The sequence below is a fragment of the Nerophis lumbriciformis genome, linkage group LG12 (assembly GCF_033978685.3).
Source record: "Nerophis lumbriciformis linkage group LG12, RoL_Nlum_v2.1, whole genome shotgun sequence".
Classification (NCBI taxonomy): Eukaryota; Metazoa; Chordata; class Actinopteri; order Syngnathiformes; family Syngnathidae; genus Nerophis; species Nerophis lumbriciformis.
The window spans coordinates 40,777,958-40,792,059 of record NC_084559.2 but is presented as its reverse complement, the minus strand read 5'-3'; the positions used below and the strand labels follow the sequence as shown (position 1 = coordinate 40,792,059).

General features: G+C 41.6%; 1 protein-coding gene across 1 annotated transcript; it reads left to right on the top strand.

Annotated features, from left to right (window-relative positions):
* Positions 1 to 9,854: 9,854 nt before the first annotated feature.
* ankrd34bb (ankyrin repeat domain 34Bb) lies at positions 9,855 to 13,315 on the top strand. Its single transcript, XM_072914354.1, is given in 2 exon segments — positions 9,855 to 10,054; positions 12,010 to 13,315. Coding segments are annotated over 2 exon segments (1,500 nt in total). The 5' UTR covers positions 9,855 to 9,860.
* Positions 13,316 to 14,102: the final 787 nt, after the last annotated feature.

Genomic DNA, 14,102 nt, shown 5'->3' with positions numbered 1-14,102 from the left:
GAAAGCAAATTTTGCATTTCCTTTGGAAATCGAGGTCCCAGAGTCTGGAGGAAGACAGGAGAGGCACAGGATCCACGTTGCCTGAAGTCTAGTGTAAAGTTTCCACCATCAGTGATGGTTTGGGGTGCCATGTCATCTGCTGGTGTCGTTCCACTCTGTTTCCTGAGATCCAGGGTCAACGCAGCCGTCTACCAGCAAGTTTTAGAGCACTTCCTGCTTCCTGCTGCTGACCTGCTCTATGGAGATGGAGATTTCAAGTTCCAACAGGACTTGGCGCCTGCACACAGCGCAAAATCTACCCGTGCCTGGTTTACGGACCATGGTATTTCTGTTCTAAATTGGCCCGCCAACTCCCCTGACCTTAGCCCCATAGAAATTCTGTGGGGTATTGTGAAAAGGAAGATGCAGAATGCCAGACCCAAAAACGCAGAAGAGTTGAAGGCCACTATCAGAGCAACCTGGGCTCTCATAACACCTGAGCAGTGCCAGAAACTCATCGACTCCATGCCACGCCGCATTAACGCAGTAATTGAGGCAAAAGGAGCTCCAACCAAGTATTGAGTATTGTACATGCTCATATTTTTCATTTTCATACTTTTCAGTTGGCCAACATTTCTAAAAATCCCTTTTTTGTATTAGCCTTAAGTAATATTCTAATTTTGTGACACACGGAATTTTGGATTTTCATTTGTTGCCACTTCAAATCATCAAAATTAAATGAAATAAACATTTGAATGCATCAGTCTGTGTGCAATGAATAAATATAATGTACAAGTTACACCTTTTGAATGCAATTACTGAAATAAATCAAGTTTTTCAAAATATTCTAATTTACTGGCTTTTACCTGTATATTGTTCCCCTCCTAAAACTAAGTAAATGATGTCTTTCCCACACATATATTTAGTTTTGTTACAAAATACATCAGTATGTATTTCTTTATTTTCCTTAAGTTTTATACTATTTCAACTAAGATATTTGATGTTATTATCAAGTTTATGTATATTTGTTCCCTCTAAAAAAAGATTAAAAATGTATGTTCTCACACCCATGTTTTTGTTTGTATATTGTTTTTTTTAACTGCACTTTTTGGGGCGAATTTTGCGTATCATTTACAAAGTCATGTTTTTATTTTTTTTATGCGTGCTAACTAGTAAATAAACGCTAGCAAGAGTCAGCTAACAATGGAGTTAACGGGGAGTCGTTCTATTTCACCTATAAAGCGCTTAAAAAAACCCTCCAAGGTTTTATATCCACGCTGTAAGTATATGTAACATAGTAACAGACACATTCATAATACAGTATATAATATGTTTTATATCCATGCAGCACGTTTGCACAGGGGTTAGTGCATGTGCCTCACAATAAGAAGGTCCTGAGTTCAATTCCGGGCTGTGTGGAGTTTGCATGTTCTCCCTGTGACTGCGTGGGTTCCCTACGGGTACTATGGCTTCCTCCCACCTCCAAAGACATGCACCTGGGGATAGGTTGATTGGCAACACTAAATGGGCCCTAGTGTGTGAATGTGAGTGTGAATGTTGTCTGTCTATCTTTGTTGGCCCTGCGATGAGGTGGCGACTTGTCCAGGGTGTACCCCGCCTTCCGCCCGAATGTAGCTGAGATAGGCTCCAGCGACCCCGAAAGGGACAAACGGTAGAAAATGGATGGGTGGATATGTATGATAAGTACAAACCCTGTTTCCATGTGAGTTGGGAAATTGGGTTGGATGTAAATATAAACGAAATACAATGATTTGCAAATCATTTTCAACCCATATTCTGTTGAATATGCTACAAAGACAACATATTTGATGTTGAAACTGATAAACTTTTTTTTTTTTTTGGCAAATAATCATTAACTTTAGAATTTGATGCCAGCAACACGTGACAAAGAAGTTGGGAAAGGTGGCAATAAATACTGATAAAGTTGAGGAATGCTCATCAAACACTTATTTGGAACTTCTCAGGTGGAATTCTTTCCCATTCTTGCTTGATGTACAGCTTAAGTTGTTCAACAGTCCGGGGGTCTCCGTTGTGGTATTTTAGGCTTCATAATGCGCCACACATTTTCAATGGGAGACAGGTCTGGACTACAGGCAGGCTAGTCTAGTACCCGCACTCTTTTACTATGAAGCCACGTTGATGTAGCACGTGGCTTGGCATTGTCTTGCTGAAATAAGCAGGGGCGTCCATGGTAACGTTGCTTGGATGGCAACATATGTTGCTCCAAAACCTGTATGTACCTTTCAGCATTAATGGCGCCTTCACAGATGTGTAAGTTACCCATGTCTTGGGCACTAATACACCCCCATACCATCACACATGCTGGCTTTTCAACTTTGCGCCTATAACAGTCCGGATGGTTCTTTTCCTCTTTGGTCCGGAGGACACGACGGCCACAGTTTCCAAAAACAATTTGAAATGTGGACTCGTCAGACCACAGAACACTTTTCCACTTTGTATCAGTCCATCTTAGATGAGCTCAGGCCCAGCGAAGCCGAAGGCGTTTCTGGGTGTTGTTGATAAACGGGTTTCGCCTTGCATAGGAGAGTTTTAACTTGCACTTACAGATGTAGCGACCAATTGTAGTTACTGACAGTGGGTTTCTGAAGTGTTCCTGAGCCCATGTGGTGATATCCTTTACACACTGATGTCGCTTGTTGATACAGTACAGCCTGAGGGATCACGGGCTTAGCTGCTTACGTGCAGTGATTTCTCCAGATTCTCTGAACCCTTTGATGATATTACGGAGCGTAGATGGTGAAATCCCTAAATTCCTTGCAATAGCTGGTCAACAATTTGCTCACGCATTTGTTGACAAAGTGGTGACCCTCGCCCCATCCTTGTTTGTGAATGACTGAGCATTTCATGGAATCTACTTTTATACCCAATCATGGCACCCACCTGTTCCCAATTTGCCTGTTCACCTGTGGGATGTTCCAAATTGTGTTTGATGAGCATTCCTCAACTTTATCAGTATTTATTGACACCTTTCAAGGCTGAAGCTTAGAGGTGACAGAGCTTTCGCCGTTGCTGCTCCCAAGCTCTGGAACGACCTACCCCTGAGTGTTAGACAAGCCTCCTCTCTTCCTGTTTTTAAATCTCTCTTAAAAACATACTTTTATTCCATGGCTTTTAACACTGAGTGATATCCATCCTGCAATGGCGCCCCATAATACACCTGCTGTGATCCTGTTTTTATGTTTTTATGTTTTTATTAATTCTATTTTAATTATTTATTTTCTATCGTGTTCTGTTTGTGTTGTGTTGTGTTTGCTCGGTACTCGTTTTATCTTTTAACCTGCTCATTGTACAGCACTTTGGCTACCCCTGTGGTAAATTTTAAATGTGCTCTATAAATAAAGTTGATTTGATTTGATTTGATTTCCCAACTTCTTTGTCACGTGTTGCTGGCATCAAATTCTAAAGTTAATGATTATTTGCAAAAAAAAATGTTTATCAGTTTGAACATCAAATATGTTGTCTTTGTAGCATATTCAACTGAATATGGGTTGAAAAGGATTTGCAAATCATTGTATTCCGTTTATATTTACATCTAACACAATTTCCCAACTCATATGGAAACGGGGTTTGTATAATGTTAACGTGTTCCCTGCAACAAACAGTGTTTCTAAAGCAGATAACACGACAGTAGAAAGAGATGTTTTCATTCCAAGATGGATACCTGTGAAAGGATAAAGCTCTTCACTCTTTTAAAGGTTTTGTCACTGATAACGCGCGGCGGATGACGCGTCCACGCAGCCTTGAAGTTGAGGCACCTTTTGTTGGGCCTGACAATCTCCAACGTGGAGAGAAATTAGTCATATCTGCGCAAATGCTCAACGTCAATACTGCGTCTGCTTCCAGTGGCGCTGTGCCGTCATTGGCTGCTGCAAGTCACATGTCACATATATTAGTCTCCTTCCCCGCACTCACTTCTCTGCTGTGGCTCTGCACTGTGAAAAGTACCTGGGAAGGTGTCGTTAGCACATTCAAGGACCAGCCCCCTCATGGTAAGCGTCGCCATCATTTGCATCATCATCACCTCATTTCAACAGTATTTCTCTTTATTTGGACATTTCTTCTCTCCATGTTAAAGATGCTGCTGGTTACATAAAAGTCCTCACCTCTACAGACTAAAGGATGCAGTGCAAACTTGACTAAATTGAAATTTGTCCTTCTTGTCCTTCCATGCAGAGACATGCGGCGGTTAGGGATGGGCGATATGGCCTCGAATATATATTGCAGCCTTTTGAGATATAGATATATTATTTGCTGTATAAAAACAATTCTCCCAGTTTAGCTGCTGGCGTATGAAGTACCATCATTTCCATTATGTCAAAACTATTTTTATCTACTTGCTATTTTACTGTTAATATCTGATTTTTTATCTGTTGTAACATGTTTGGATTATGGCTGAAAACTATCACGATATAAGTGATCTATATCAGTCCGTATCGATAATTACTGATATTTTGTATGACCTTTGGAAAATAAGGAGCAGGAGAAAATATAATAAAGGTAAACATTTTTAATTCAAACGTAACCTTCCTCTGATTATAATCCTCCAAAGCACCAAGCAACTTCTTTTTTGTCGGCCTTGCTTTGGAGTGTGCAAAGAAGAGGCGACAAATGGAGGGTGATGATGACATTTTACTGCATGAACTATTCTGTGTGGTGGAGGCGCTTGAAAGAGACATGTGTGGGGTTTGAATGTCAACACAGGTTAAAAACTCCCTCTGTCCTTCCACATGATTATTCAGCAGTGTGGGTAAAAGGCTTTGAAGAGAAAAATAGCTACAGTATGAAGCAAGCTTTTTATTTGTTAGCGTTAGAAGTTTTATTAATTGAATTTATTAGGGATGAGTACCTTTTACCTGGGAAGCGACACCGATAGTCAACGGTACTGTTTTTCAGTATTTTCATATGTGTTCATCTCAGGGCTGGGCGATAAAACAATATTCATGTTTAGATTTATTACGATAGACACAAAATAAATATCAATAAAAAATGCGTTCAATGAAAGATTCGATAATTTTATTTTCTCTTCGTCGGAAGAAACTGAAGTTGCAAAGCAAGGTTGGTTGCATGAACAAAGACACTCGCTCTCTGGTAACGCAGGAAGTGATCAGTGATCAGTGGGAGGGACACGCTAACAGCCAATCAGGTAACAGTATCAGCTATCACGTTTGGTTGCGCCATCTTGTTGTCTCACGGTTGATTCTTTACATGGAGTGAGAAGAGAAAGTAAAAATGAAGAAATTGTGGATAAAACAGGAAAAGTCACCTGGACAGTATGGCAGTTTTTTGGATTTTTTCAAACAGACCGTAGTCAGACCAATGTGGTCTGTAAATGATGCAAGGTGCTTGTCCCCACCAAGAACAGTAATTCCATCTTCTTCCGCTTATCCGAGGTCGGGTCGCGGGGGCAGCAGCCTAAGCAGGGAAGCCCAGACTTCCCTCTCCCCAGCCACTTCGTCCAGCTCCTCCCGGGGGATCCCGAGGCGTTCCCAGGACAGCCGGGAGACATAGTCTTCCCAACGTGTCCTGGGTCTTCCTCGTGGCCTCCTACCGGTCGGACATGCCCTAAACACCTCCTTAGGGAGGCGCTCGGGTGGCATCCTGACCAGATGCCCGAACCACCTCATCTGGCTCCTCTCAATGTGGAGGAGCAGCGGCTTTACTTTGAGCTCCCCCCGGATGACAGAGCTTCTCACCCTATCTCTAAGGGAGAGCCCCGCCACCCGGCGGAGGAAACTCATTTCGGCCGCTTGTACCCGTGATCTTGTCCTTTCGGTCATAACCCAAAGCTCATGACCATAGGTGAGGATGGGAACGTAGATCGACCGGTAAATTGAGAGCTTTGCCTTCCGGCTCAGCTCCTTCTTCACCACAACGGATCGATACAGCGTCCGCATTACTGAAGACGCCGCACCGATCCGCCTGTCGATCTCACGATCCACTCTTCCCTCACTCGTGAACAAGACTCCGAGGTACTTGAACTCCTCCACTTGGGGCAAGATCTCCTCCCCAACCCGGAGATGGCACTCCACCCTTTTCCGGGCGAGAACCATGGACTCGGACTTGGAGGTGCTGATTCTCATCCCAGTCGCTTCACACTCAGCTGCGAACCGATCCAGTGAGAGCTGAAGATCCTGGCCAGATGAAGCCATCAGGACCAAATCATCTGCAAAAAGCAGAGACCTAATCCTGCAGCCACCAAACCGGATCCCCTCAACGCCTTGACTGCGCCTAGAAATTCTGTCCATAAAAGTTATGAACAGAATCGGTGACAAAGGGCAGCCTTGGCGGAGTCCAACCCTCACCGGAAACGTGTCCGACTTACTGCCAGCAATGCGAACCAAGCTCTGACACTGATCATACAGGGAGTATTAACTAGTATATTAACAGTAATTCCACACCACCTAATCCTGGTCACCCTTTATAGCACCGCTGTAACTTCCTGGCACTAAACCTGCAGAAAATAGTTCTTCTCAGGTTTCTCTATGTTTACATTTTTACACTTTGCACTATTTTGTTACACTTTATTAAACATTTCGAATAAGCGGTAGAAAATGGATGGATGGATGTTTACATTGATTCTTTGAGTGTTTTTTATAATTTGTGTTGACATTTTTGATACGTCATAAACATATGAATAATTATCAATAACAACTAATAATAAAACACTTAAATTGTAAAACAGTTTAACCATATCACCCAGCCCTAGTTCATCTGTTAATAAATGTTTAATAAGAAAATATTTTTATTTAACATTTAACACTGAGCATAACAGTTGTTATATCTTGTTTTCTGACACTTCTGAGTCTCATTTGCAAGTATTATATACTGTACTGAAGTACTTTGCATGCAGTTGCAATTCTAAAATGTTAGATGGCAGTAGTGTTGTCGTAGTCAGGAAGAAGTATTTGCCATAATTAATAAAAATGTGTTGCAGGCCGCAAATGACCCCTGGGCCGTACTACGGACACCCCTGCCTTCTACAATGTATTTGTCTTTATTCACATTTAACTTTATTGTCATTACAGTGAAATGTGGGTTAGCAGCTGCAATGAAGCAGTACTTTCATTTGGCACAATGTGTATGTTAGCTGGCTAGCCAGATGTACATACAACACATACATGTGATTAGGCTGGTTATAGACACCTACTGAGGCAAGTTTAATCTCCACAAATAATGCATAACAGTAAAGACCATACTTCCATGTTGACAAGCCACTGAAATATGAAAATAAGTTATTACTGATTAGCAGGTGAAGCTAATCACATGCTAGCTTAATTGAACAGCACACTCATGCAGCACACACAAATTAAATGATGGCTTTTTCATTACTTATGTCAGGACTAGGACTTTGGCTTGGTTTGTTCTCCCGTGGTGCAAATGAGCATTTCGACCAGACATGGCGTGAAGGTGAATACATTATTTATTTTACACTAACAAAAGAACAAAAAGCGCGCTCAGGGCGGATGTACAAACTTGACTAACGAAAACAAAAGACTTGCACGGGGGCAAAAAACTATGAACAACATAAAACACTAACTATGGCAATAATAAACAAAACTTACTTGGCATGGACATGAAGTGCGCAAAGGTGGACAGAGTGTGACAGGTGTATAATACGGGGATGTCGTCAGAGCGAACAACAGAAAATGAATGAACTTAAATACTATGGACATGATTAGTGAAAGCAGGTGCGTGACTCAAAACGTGAAACAGGTGCGTGACGTGACAGGTGAAAACTAATGGTTGCTATGGTGACAAGAGTGCACAATGAGTCCAAAATTTAAACCGAACATTACTAAAACAAAACATGATCACACAGACATGACAACTTACATCTTTACTTTTTTTTTTGTCACGTTTTTCCTCTTTCTTGCATCGGTTTGCTCAGGACATTGGAGTTAATTTTGACATGTTCAGTTTAGTTCGTTTTGACATGTTTACGAAGTTATCTGGAGTTACTTCAATCAATAAACCCGCCCCTCCCCCCACATAATATTTACCATGAATTGATTAACGTGGACCTCGACTTATTGGGGTGTTACCATTTAGTTGTCAAGTGTACGGAATATGTACTGTACTGTGCAATCTACTAATAAAAGTTTCAATCAATCAAAGAGAGCGAGCACCGGAAGCGGGGGCGGGCGGAATGTAATGTTTTGAAGTTTCCTTTCATAAATGGGATTTTAAAACGAAACAAACAAACAAAAAACAATTGGTATGTTTCAATTTGTATTTTGTTTTAAATACAGAAAAATAATACAATTGAAAAAAAAGGGACCAAAACAGATGTTTTGTAAAAATCCAACACCGGAACCGGAAGTTCCATTTAAATATATTTTTGAATTGAACAATTGAACACACAAACAGTATATATTCACAATGTACAATCTAAGGCACTTTCAATACATGTCAGTATTTTCCAATAGCCACCAGGTTGTGCAATCAACATCCTTATAAAAACAAAAAATGTTAAAGAAAGTAAAAGTAAGGGACAATACCAATAGATTGAAAAACTTAGACAATAATTTAAGGGTTGATCTATTCTTTTAACAATTTCCAAAATGTTATTAATGATTTAAAATCATTAATCCATGGGTTTCACTTTATAGAATCGACGTTTATGTATGAAAAAGTTAGCATACAACATAATAATATTATTAATTATTTGTAGGTTGCTAGCTTTCATTAATATGTCAAATTTGACATCTTTTATAGTAAATGGGGATATCTCTATACTTTTGTCTCTGATCCATCCATCCATTTTTCTACCAATCTGTCCCTTTTGTGGATGTCCTACCAAAATAAATGCACATTATCACATTCCAAAAAAAAATCAAATGTTCTATAAATAACAATTGTCAACCAAAACATCATTAGTAGTGTATATTACATTAATATTTTGAAATTGTTTTCGACATGAACAAAGAACAATTGTTTGTTTTTCAATGCAATTTTTAATATTTTAAAATAAAATTCATATATTTTTCTATTCCCATTCATGGAACTAAAATGTGAATAACCAAAGCATACATTGAACACGGGGGAGGGCTTTTTTGCTTTTATCATTTTTGTAGTAATTTGACCTTTCATTCCATTTTAAGATATAACTAGTTTCAATATAGTTTCCAGTTTGGCTTTGGTTCTTCAGCATTTACATGCAATTTCAACTGAGATGCATTTTTAGTTTTTTGAAAAAAATCTATGTATTTTACTGTTCTGTTGAAGGTGGAAAACTACCAAAATGGCCATATACATCCTTTGATTTGTCAGTCTATGGTCCTCAGTGGAAAATGTTTGGGCACTAACCCTTAATTGATGTTGTCTCTTGGTTGAATCGACAACATCAAAAAACATACTGGTGCTATTATAGACGGATTACTAGTAGCTTAATGTACATGAGCATATTGTCAGTAATGAATGAATAGGCAAATCTGGCAGGACTTTTAAATATTTTAATACAAAATAAAGTGTTGTGTAATTATACAGTTACATAAACTGTAAAATAATAATTAACAGCAATAAAATATCTAAAATCTAAAAAAGCAATAAGAATATGCAAAAAAATTAAAGACAAAATAAACACAGCTAGATTGATTTTTCTCCACCGGCTTAAACAATTGCAAAAAAACACATTTTGTAAGACAAGATGATTTACATAAATGTTCCAAAGAATGACTTCCAACCATGAATTTTTCTGATCACCACAAGTGAGTGAAGGACAATTGGAAGCTGGAACAAAAAAAGGGAGAAGTTTTAACCGACTTGTTGTTTTTTCTGCAGGCAATGAGCAGATGAACCCTCATCCAAGACCTGCAGTGTGGATTTGAAGGAGCGCTACAATGGATGAGGTGCGAACAGATGGCAATTCTCTGCTGAAGGCCATTTATCTGAGTCGTCTGCGTCTAACTCGGCTGCTGTTGGAGGGAGGGGCATATATCAACGAGAGCAACGAACACGGAGAGACGCCACTAATGGTGGCTTGCAAGACACGCCACTCAGACACACAGAGTGTTCCCAAACACAAGATGGTCCAGTAAGTACGACTGCTTGCACGACAATAAATGAGATTGATGATAGAACAATCGTGTATGTTGATGACACATTCCAGCAAATTTGACAGCGACAAACATATGGCCGCATCCTCAACGTAATGCGTACGTGGAGCGAGTTCGCGGCTAACGTCCCTCCACAGTGCAAAGCCAGGCTTACTTATCCTCGCCTTCATGCCGGCAAAAAAAGTATCCTAAAAGTATGATTATCACCGGAGGTGGAGGAATGGTTAAACATGCTACACCACACACCGTAGTAGGATACAAAAGGCCATGCTGACTGCTCTCTTCAATATAAACAAAGGTGGGCGGATTGATACAAATATTGACAATAACATTAACAACTATAGTCAATATTACAGTGATTGGATTGATATTTTTCTAATCACTGCATTATTGACTATACTTCGTTAGTAGGGCTGTGAATCTTTGGGTGTCCCACGGTTCGATTCAATATCGATTCTTGGGGTCACGATTCGATTCAAAATCGATTTTTTTCATTCAATACATAGGATTTCAGCAGGATTTACCCCATCGAATCGATTTTTTCCCACACCCCTATTCGTTAATACTACTGATACTATACTTGGTATTATTACTGCCAGTATTTGTATCTATCCGCCTGCCTCTGTTTGCATTTTAGCTTAGCGGTTAGCATGGCTTATTGTATCCTCCTATGGTGTGTAGTGTAGCATGTTTAGCCATACCTCTTTTTCCAGTAATATGTCTATTTGTGAGAAACGTTTTATGTTGCTATGGAGGCAAGGATTGCTGACTTAGAAGCGGCTTTGCACTATGGAGGGACATTGGCTGCTAGCAAGAACACTTTAACGCGTTGAGGATGAGGATGGGTACTGAATCCCGTACTTTTTTGGCACTGACTGAATCCCGATTCACGTAAAATCCAGTGGTACCTGGGTTGTGCGTGGTGTCATGCTCGGTTGCACTTCGACACTCCAGCAGCACTGAGAGCGGACTCAGTCAAACTACCGCTAGGTAATGTTGCAATTTTCAATGCCAACAAAGTAATTGACTCAAAAAAAAACCGATCCAATCTAAATAAAATAAGGCTCCACTTTTCCAAACACGTGGTAGCTTGATGCTATTCTACATTGGCTTTGCTATTGACATGCTACTGATTAGCATTAGCGATTTTGCATGGCCTGCGATGAGGTGGCGACTTGTCCAGGGTGTACCCCGCCTTCCGCCCGATTGTAGCTGAGATAGGCTCCAGCGCCCCCCGCGACCCCAAAGGGAATAAGCGGTAGAAAATGGATGGATGGATGGATTTTGCATGACGATTTCAACACCTCCAAAATTGTTAAATTGAATGAAAACTACAACTACGATGCACGTTAGAATCAAACAGCTGGTGTGTAATAAGTACACTTATTAAAATGTTAACACTCTGTAGGGCGCAACAAAAAACTAAACTATGCACCATACTGCCATCTAATGTCTTAGACTTGCAACTGTAATTGCAACTAAATATCACACCTGCAAAAGAGACTCAGAACTGTGATAATAAAACAAGTTATAGACAGCAGTTATTATAATCAGCTCATATTTAAATGTTGCAATAAAAATGGGATTTTATAAAAAAAAAAAAACAATGAATATTTATCAAAACACACAAAAGTACCAAAAATTGGTGCCGTTGAGTACCGGTTTCGATTCCCAGGTACGTATCGGTTCAAATGTGAACGGTACCCATTCCTACTTTTCAAAATGCACTAGCTCGATGCTAAATTACATTGGATTTGCCATAGAGATGCTACCAGTTAGCATTGCATACCCATCCCTAGTCATTTCTCTTGTCACTGTCAAATACACAGCTATACACATTCATTATCATACTGCTATACAACCATCGCCTACCATTTACATCGTTATTCGTCTATATGGCGCAACACTAGCGGCTACCTTCTCAATACCACAGGTATCTCCTGGAAAATGGCGCGGACCCAAACATCCAAGACAAGAGTGGGAAAACCGCCTTGATACACGCGTGCCTCTGCCAGGCCGGGAGTGAAACTCTGTCCCTTCTGCTGGGCAACGGCGCCGATCCAACTCTGCAGGACAACACGGGCTTGTCAGCGGTGGTCTACGCCATCCATACAGGCAACAGGGACATCGTCAAGATCCTCTTGGACGCCTGCAAAGCAAAGGGCAAGGAGGTGATCATCATCGCCACCGACAAGCTGGCATCCGGCCATCTGAGCACAAAGCAGTACTTAAACGTTCCTCCACCTTCGGACCCCGAGGAGCGTTTCTACTCTGCTCCGACTTGCTCTTCTCAGCGCCGGCTTCCTCCGCAGGGGTCCTCAGCCAACGCATCTCCCCAGCCTGAAAGTACAAAGAACTCAAATGTTGCAGTGGGTGAATTTCAACCAGGTTCTCCTGGTAAACCTCCTAGTCCGTTATGTGTGGATAAGCGCCTTGGTCTCCAGAGACTCCACTCAGAGCAGTGGTCTAAAGGTCCATCCTTGTTGCTTCAGAAGAGGCAGAGCTCCTTGCTGACAGAGGAGCAGGTGGAAGAAGGTCTGAGCCTCCATCGACCTCCTATTAGTACGGACGTGAAAGATGGCCTCTTCAACAACATGTCAGGCGATGACGACAAAACTGGATCTGGAAGGCGCTTCGCTCGAAAGATGTCCTACGATAGTTCTTCTTCGCACCCCAACTTGCATCAGGAGAACAATCTTTCCTTTTCCACCTGTGCCAGCGACCGTCCGTACGACAGTCTTCGACACTTCAACATTTCCAGTCTGCAGAACGTGATTTTCCGGCGCAACATCGGCGTGGACCATTACAGTTCCGACTCCCAGTTGCTGCAGTTGGACAGCAAAGACAGAAGCTCCAAAGGAGCCGGACCAGCCAGGCCCAAGATGGCCAACAGCAGGTCCTCCACCCTGTCCGGTTCCAGAGAGTCTCTGGATTATTCTGTTCCACGGAGAGGCTCAGGGGCACTCCTTCAGGATCACATCGCCTCCACTCGACCCGGGTATCTCCCGCCTCTGAACCCCCACGCTCCTATTCCGGACATTGGTGTCAGCTGCGGCTCCTTGTGTCCTAGCGCTGGGAGCGGCAAAGCGGTCACTGTTGCTTTTAAAGATCCACAGCCCGCTCTGCCCTGTGTTTTTCCAAGGGACCTAAAGTCCAATAAAATGCTGTGGAGGCGTCACTCCATGCAGAGCGAGCAGATTAAGCAGCTGGCCAACTTTGAAGAAAAGTAGGAACACTGACATTTAGTTTTTTACATTCATACGGGGAAAATACAGTTTGTGCTTCTAAGGACAGATGGATTCAGTCAGATGACAAGCCGGACGCACATGGGAATGTCATCTACATCTTCGACTTCCGATCCAGATACACATTTTTTGGCCTCAAGTCTGATCCGATTTCAAGTCACGATCTGATACTTTGCCAATAAATTACAGAAATGTTAGCGGAACATTTCCAACATGGAACGCCTTAGAAGTTACGGGCTTTCGGCTTGGTTTTGCTCTAAGAAGCTAAAGCAACGATCTCGCCCTGTTTGTGATCCATACAAACACACACACCTCCAAAGACATGCACCTGGGGATAGGTTGATTGGCAACACTAAATGGTCCCTAGTGTGTGAATGTTGTCTATCTGTTTTGGCCCTCCGATGAGGTGGCGACTTGTCCAGGGTGTACCCCACCTACCGCCCGAATGCAGCTGAGATAGACTCCAGCACCCCCCACGACCCCAAAAAAGAGACAAGCGGTAGAAAATTGATGGATGGAAGGCTCGGTCCTCTCTCCAGCGCTACTGTTTGTATTTACTCCTTTTTGCCAAATAAATTGTTAATCTTCAATCACAGTCACCTCTCTTTGTTCAGACAGCCTCAGAATAACATCATCTGGGAGGACTCTTCCTTATAAACGGGAGGGTCCAAATAGAACTAAAGTAAACATGTAACAAGGGGTGTCCCGATCTGATATCTGTACCATACCACCAAAAAAAAACCCAAGTATCGGCTTGCATCTAAATTTTCTGATATAGGCC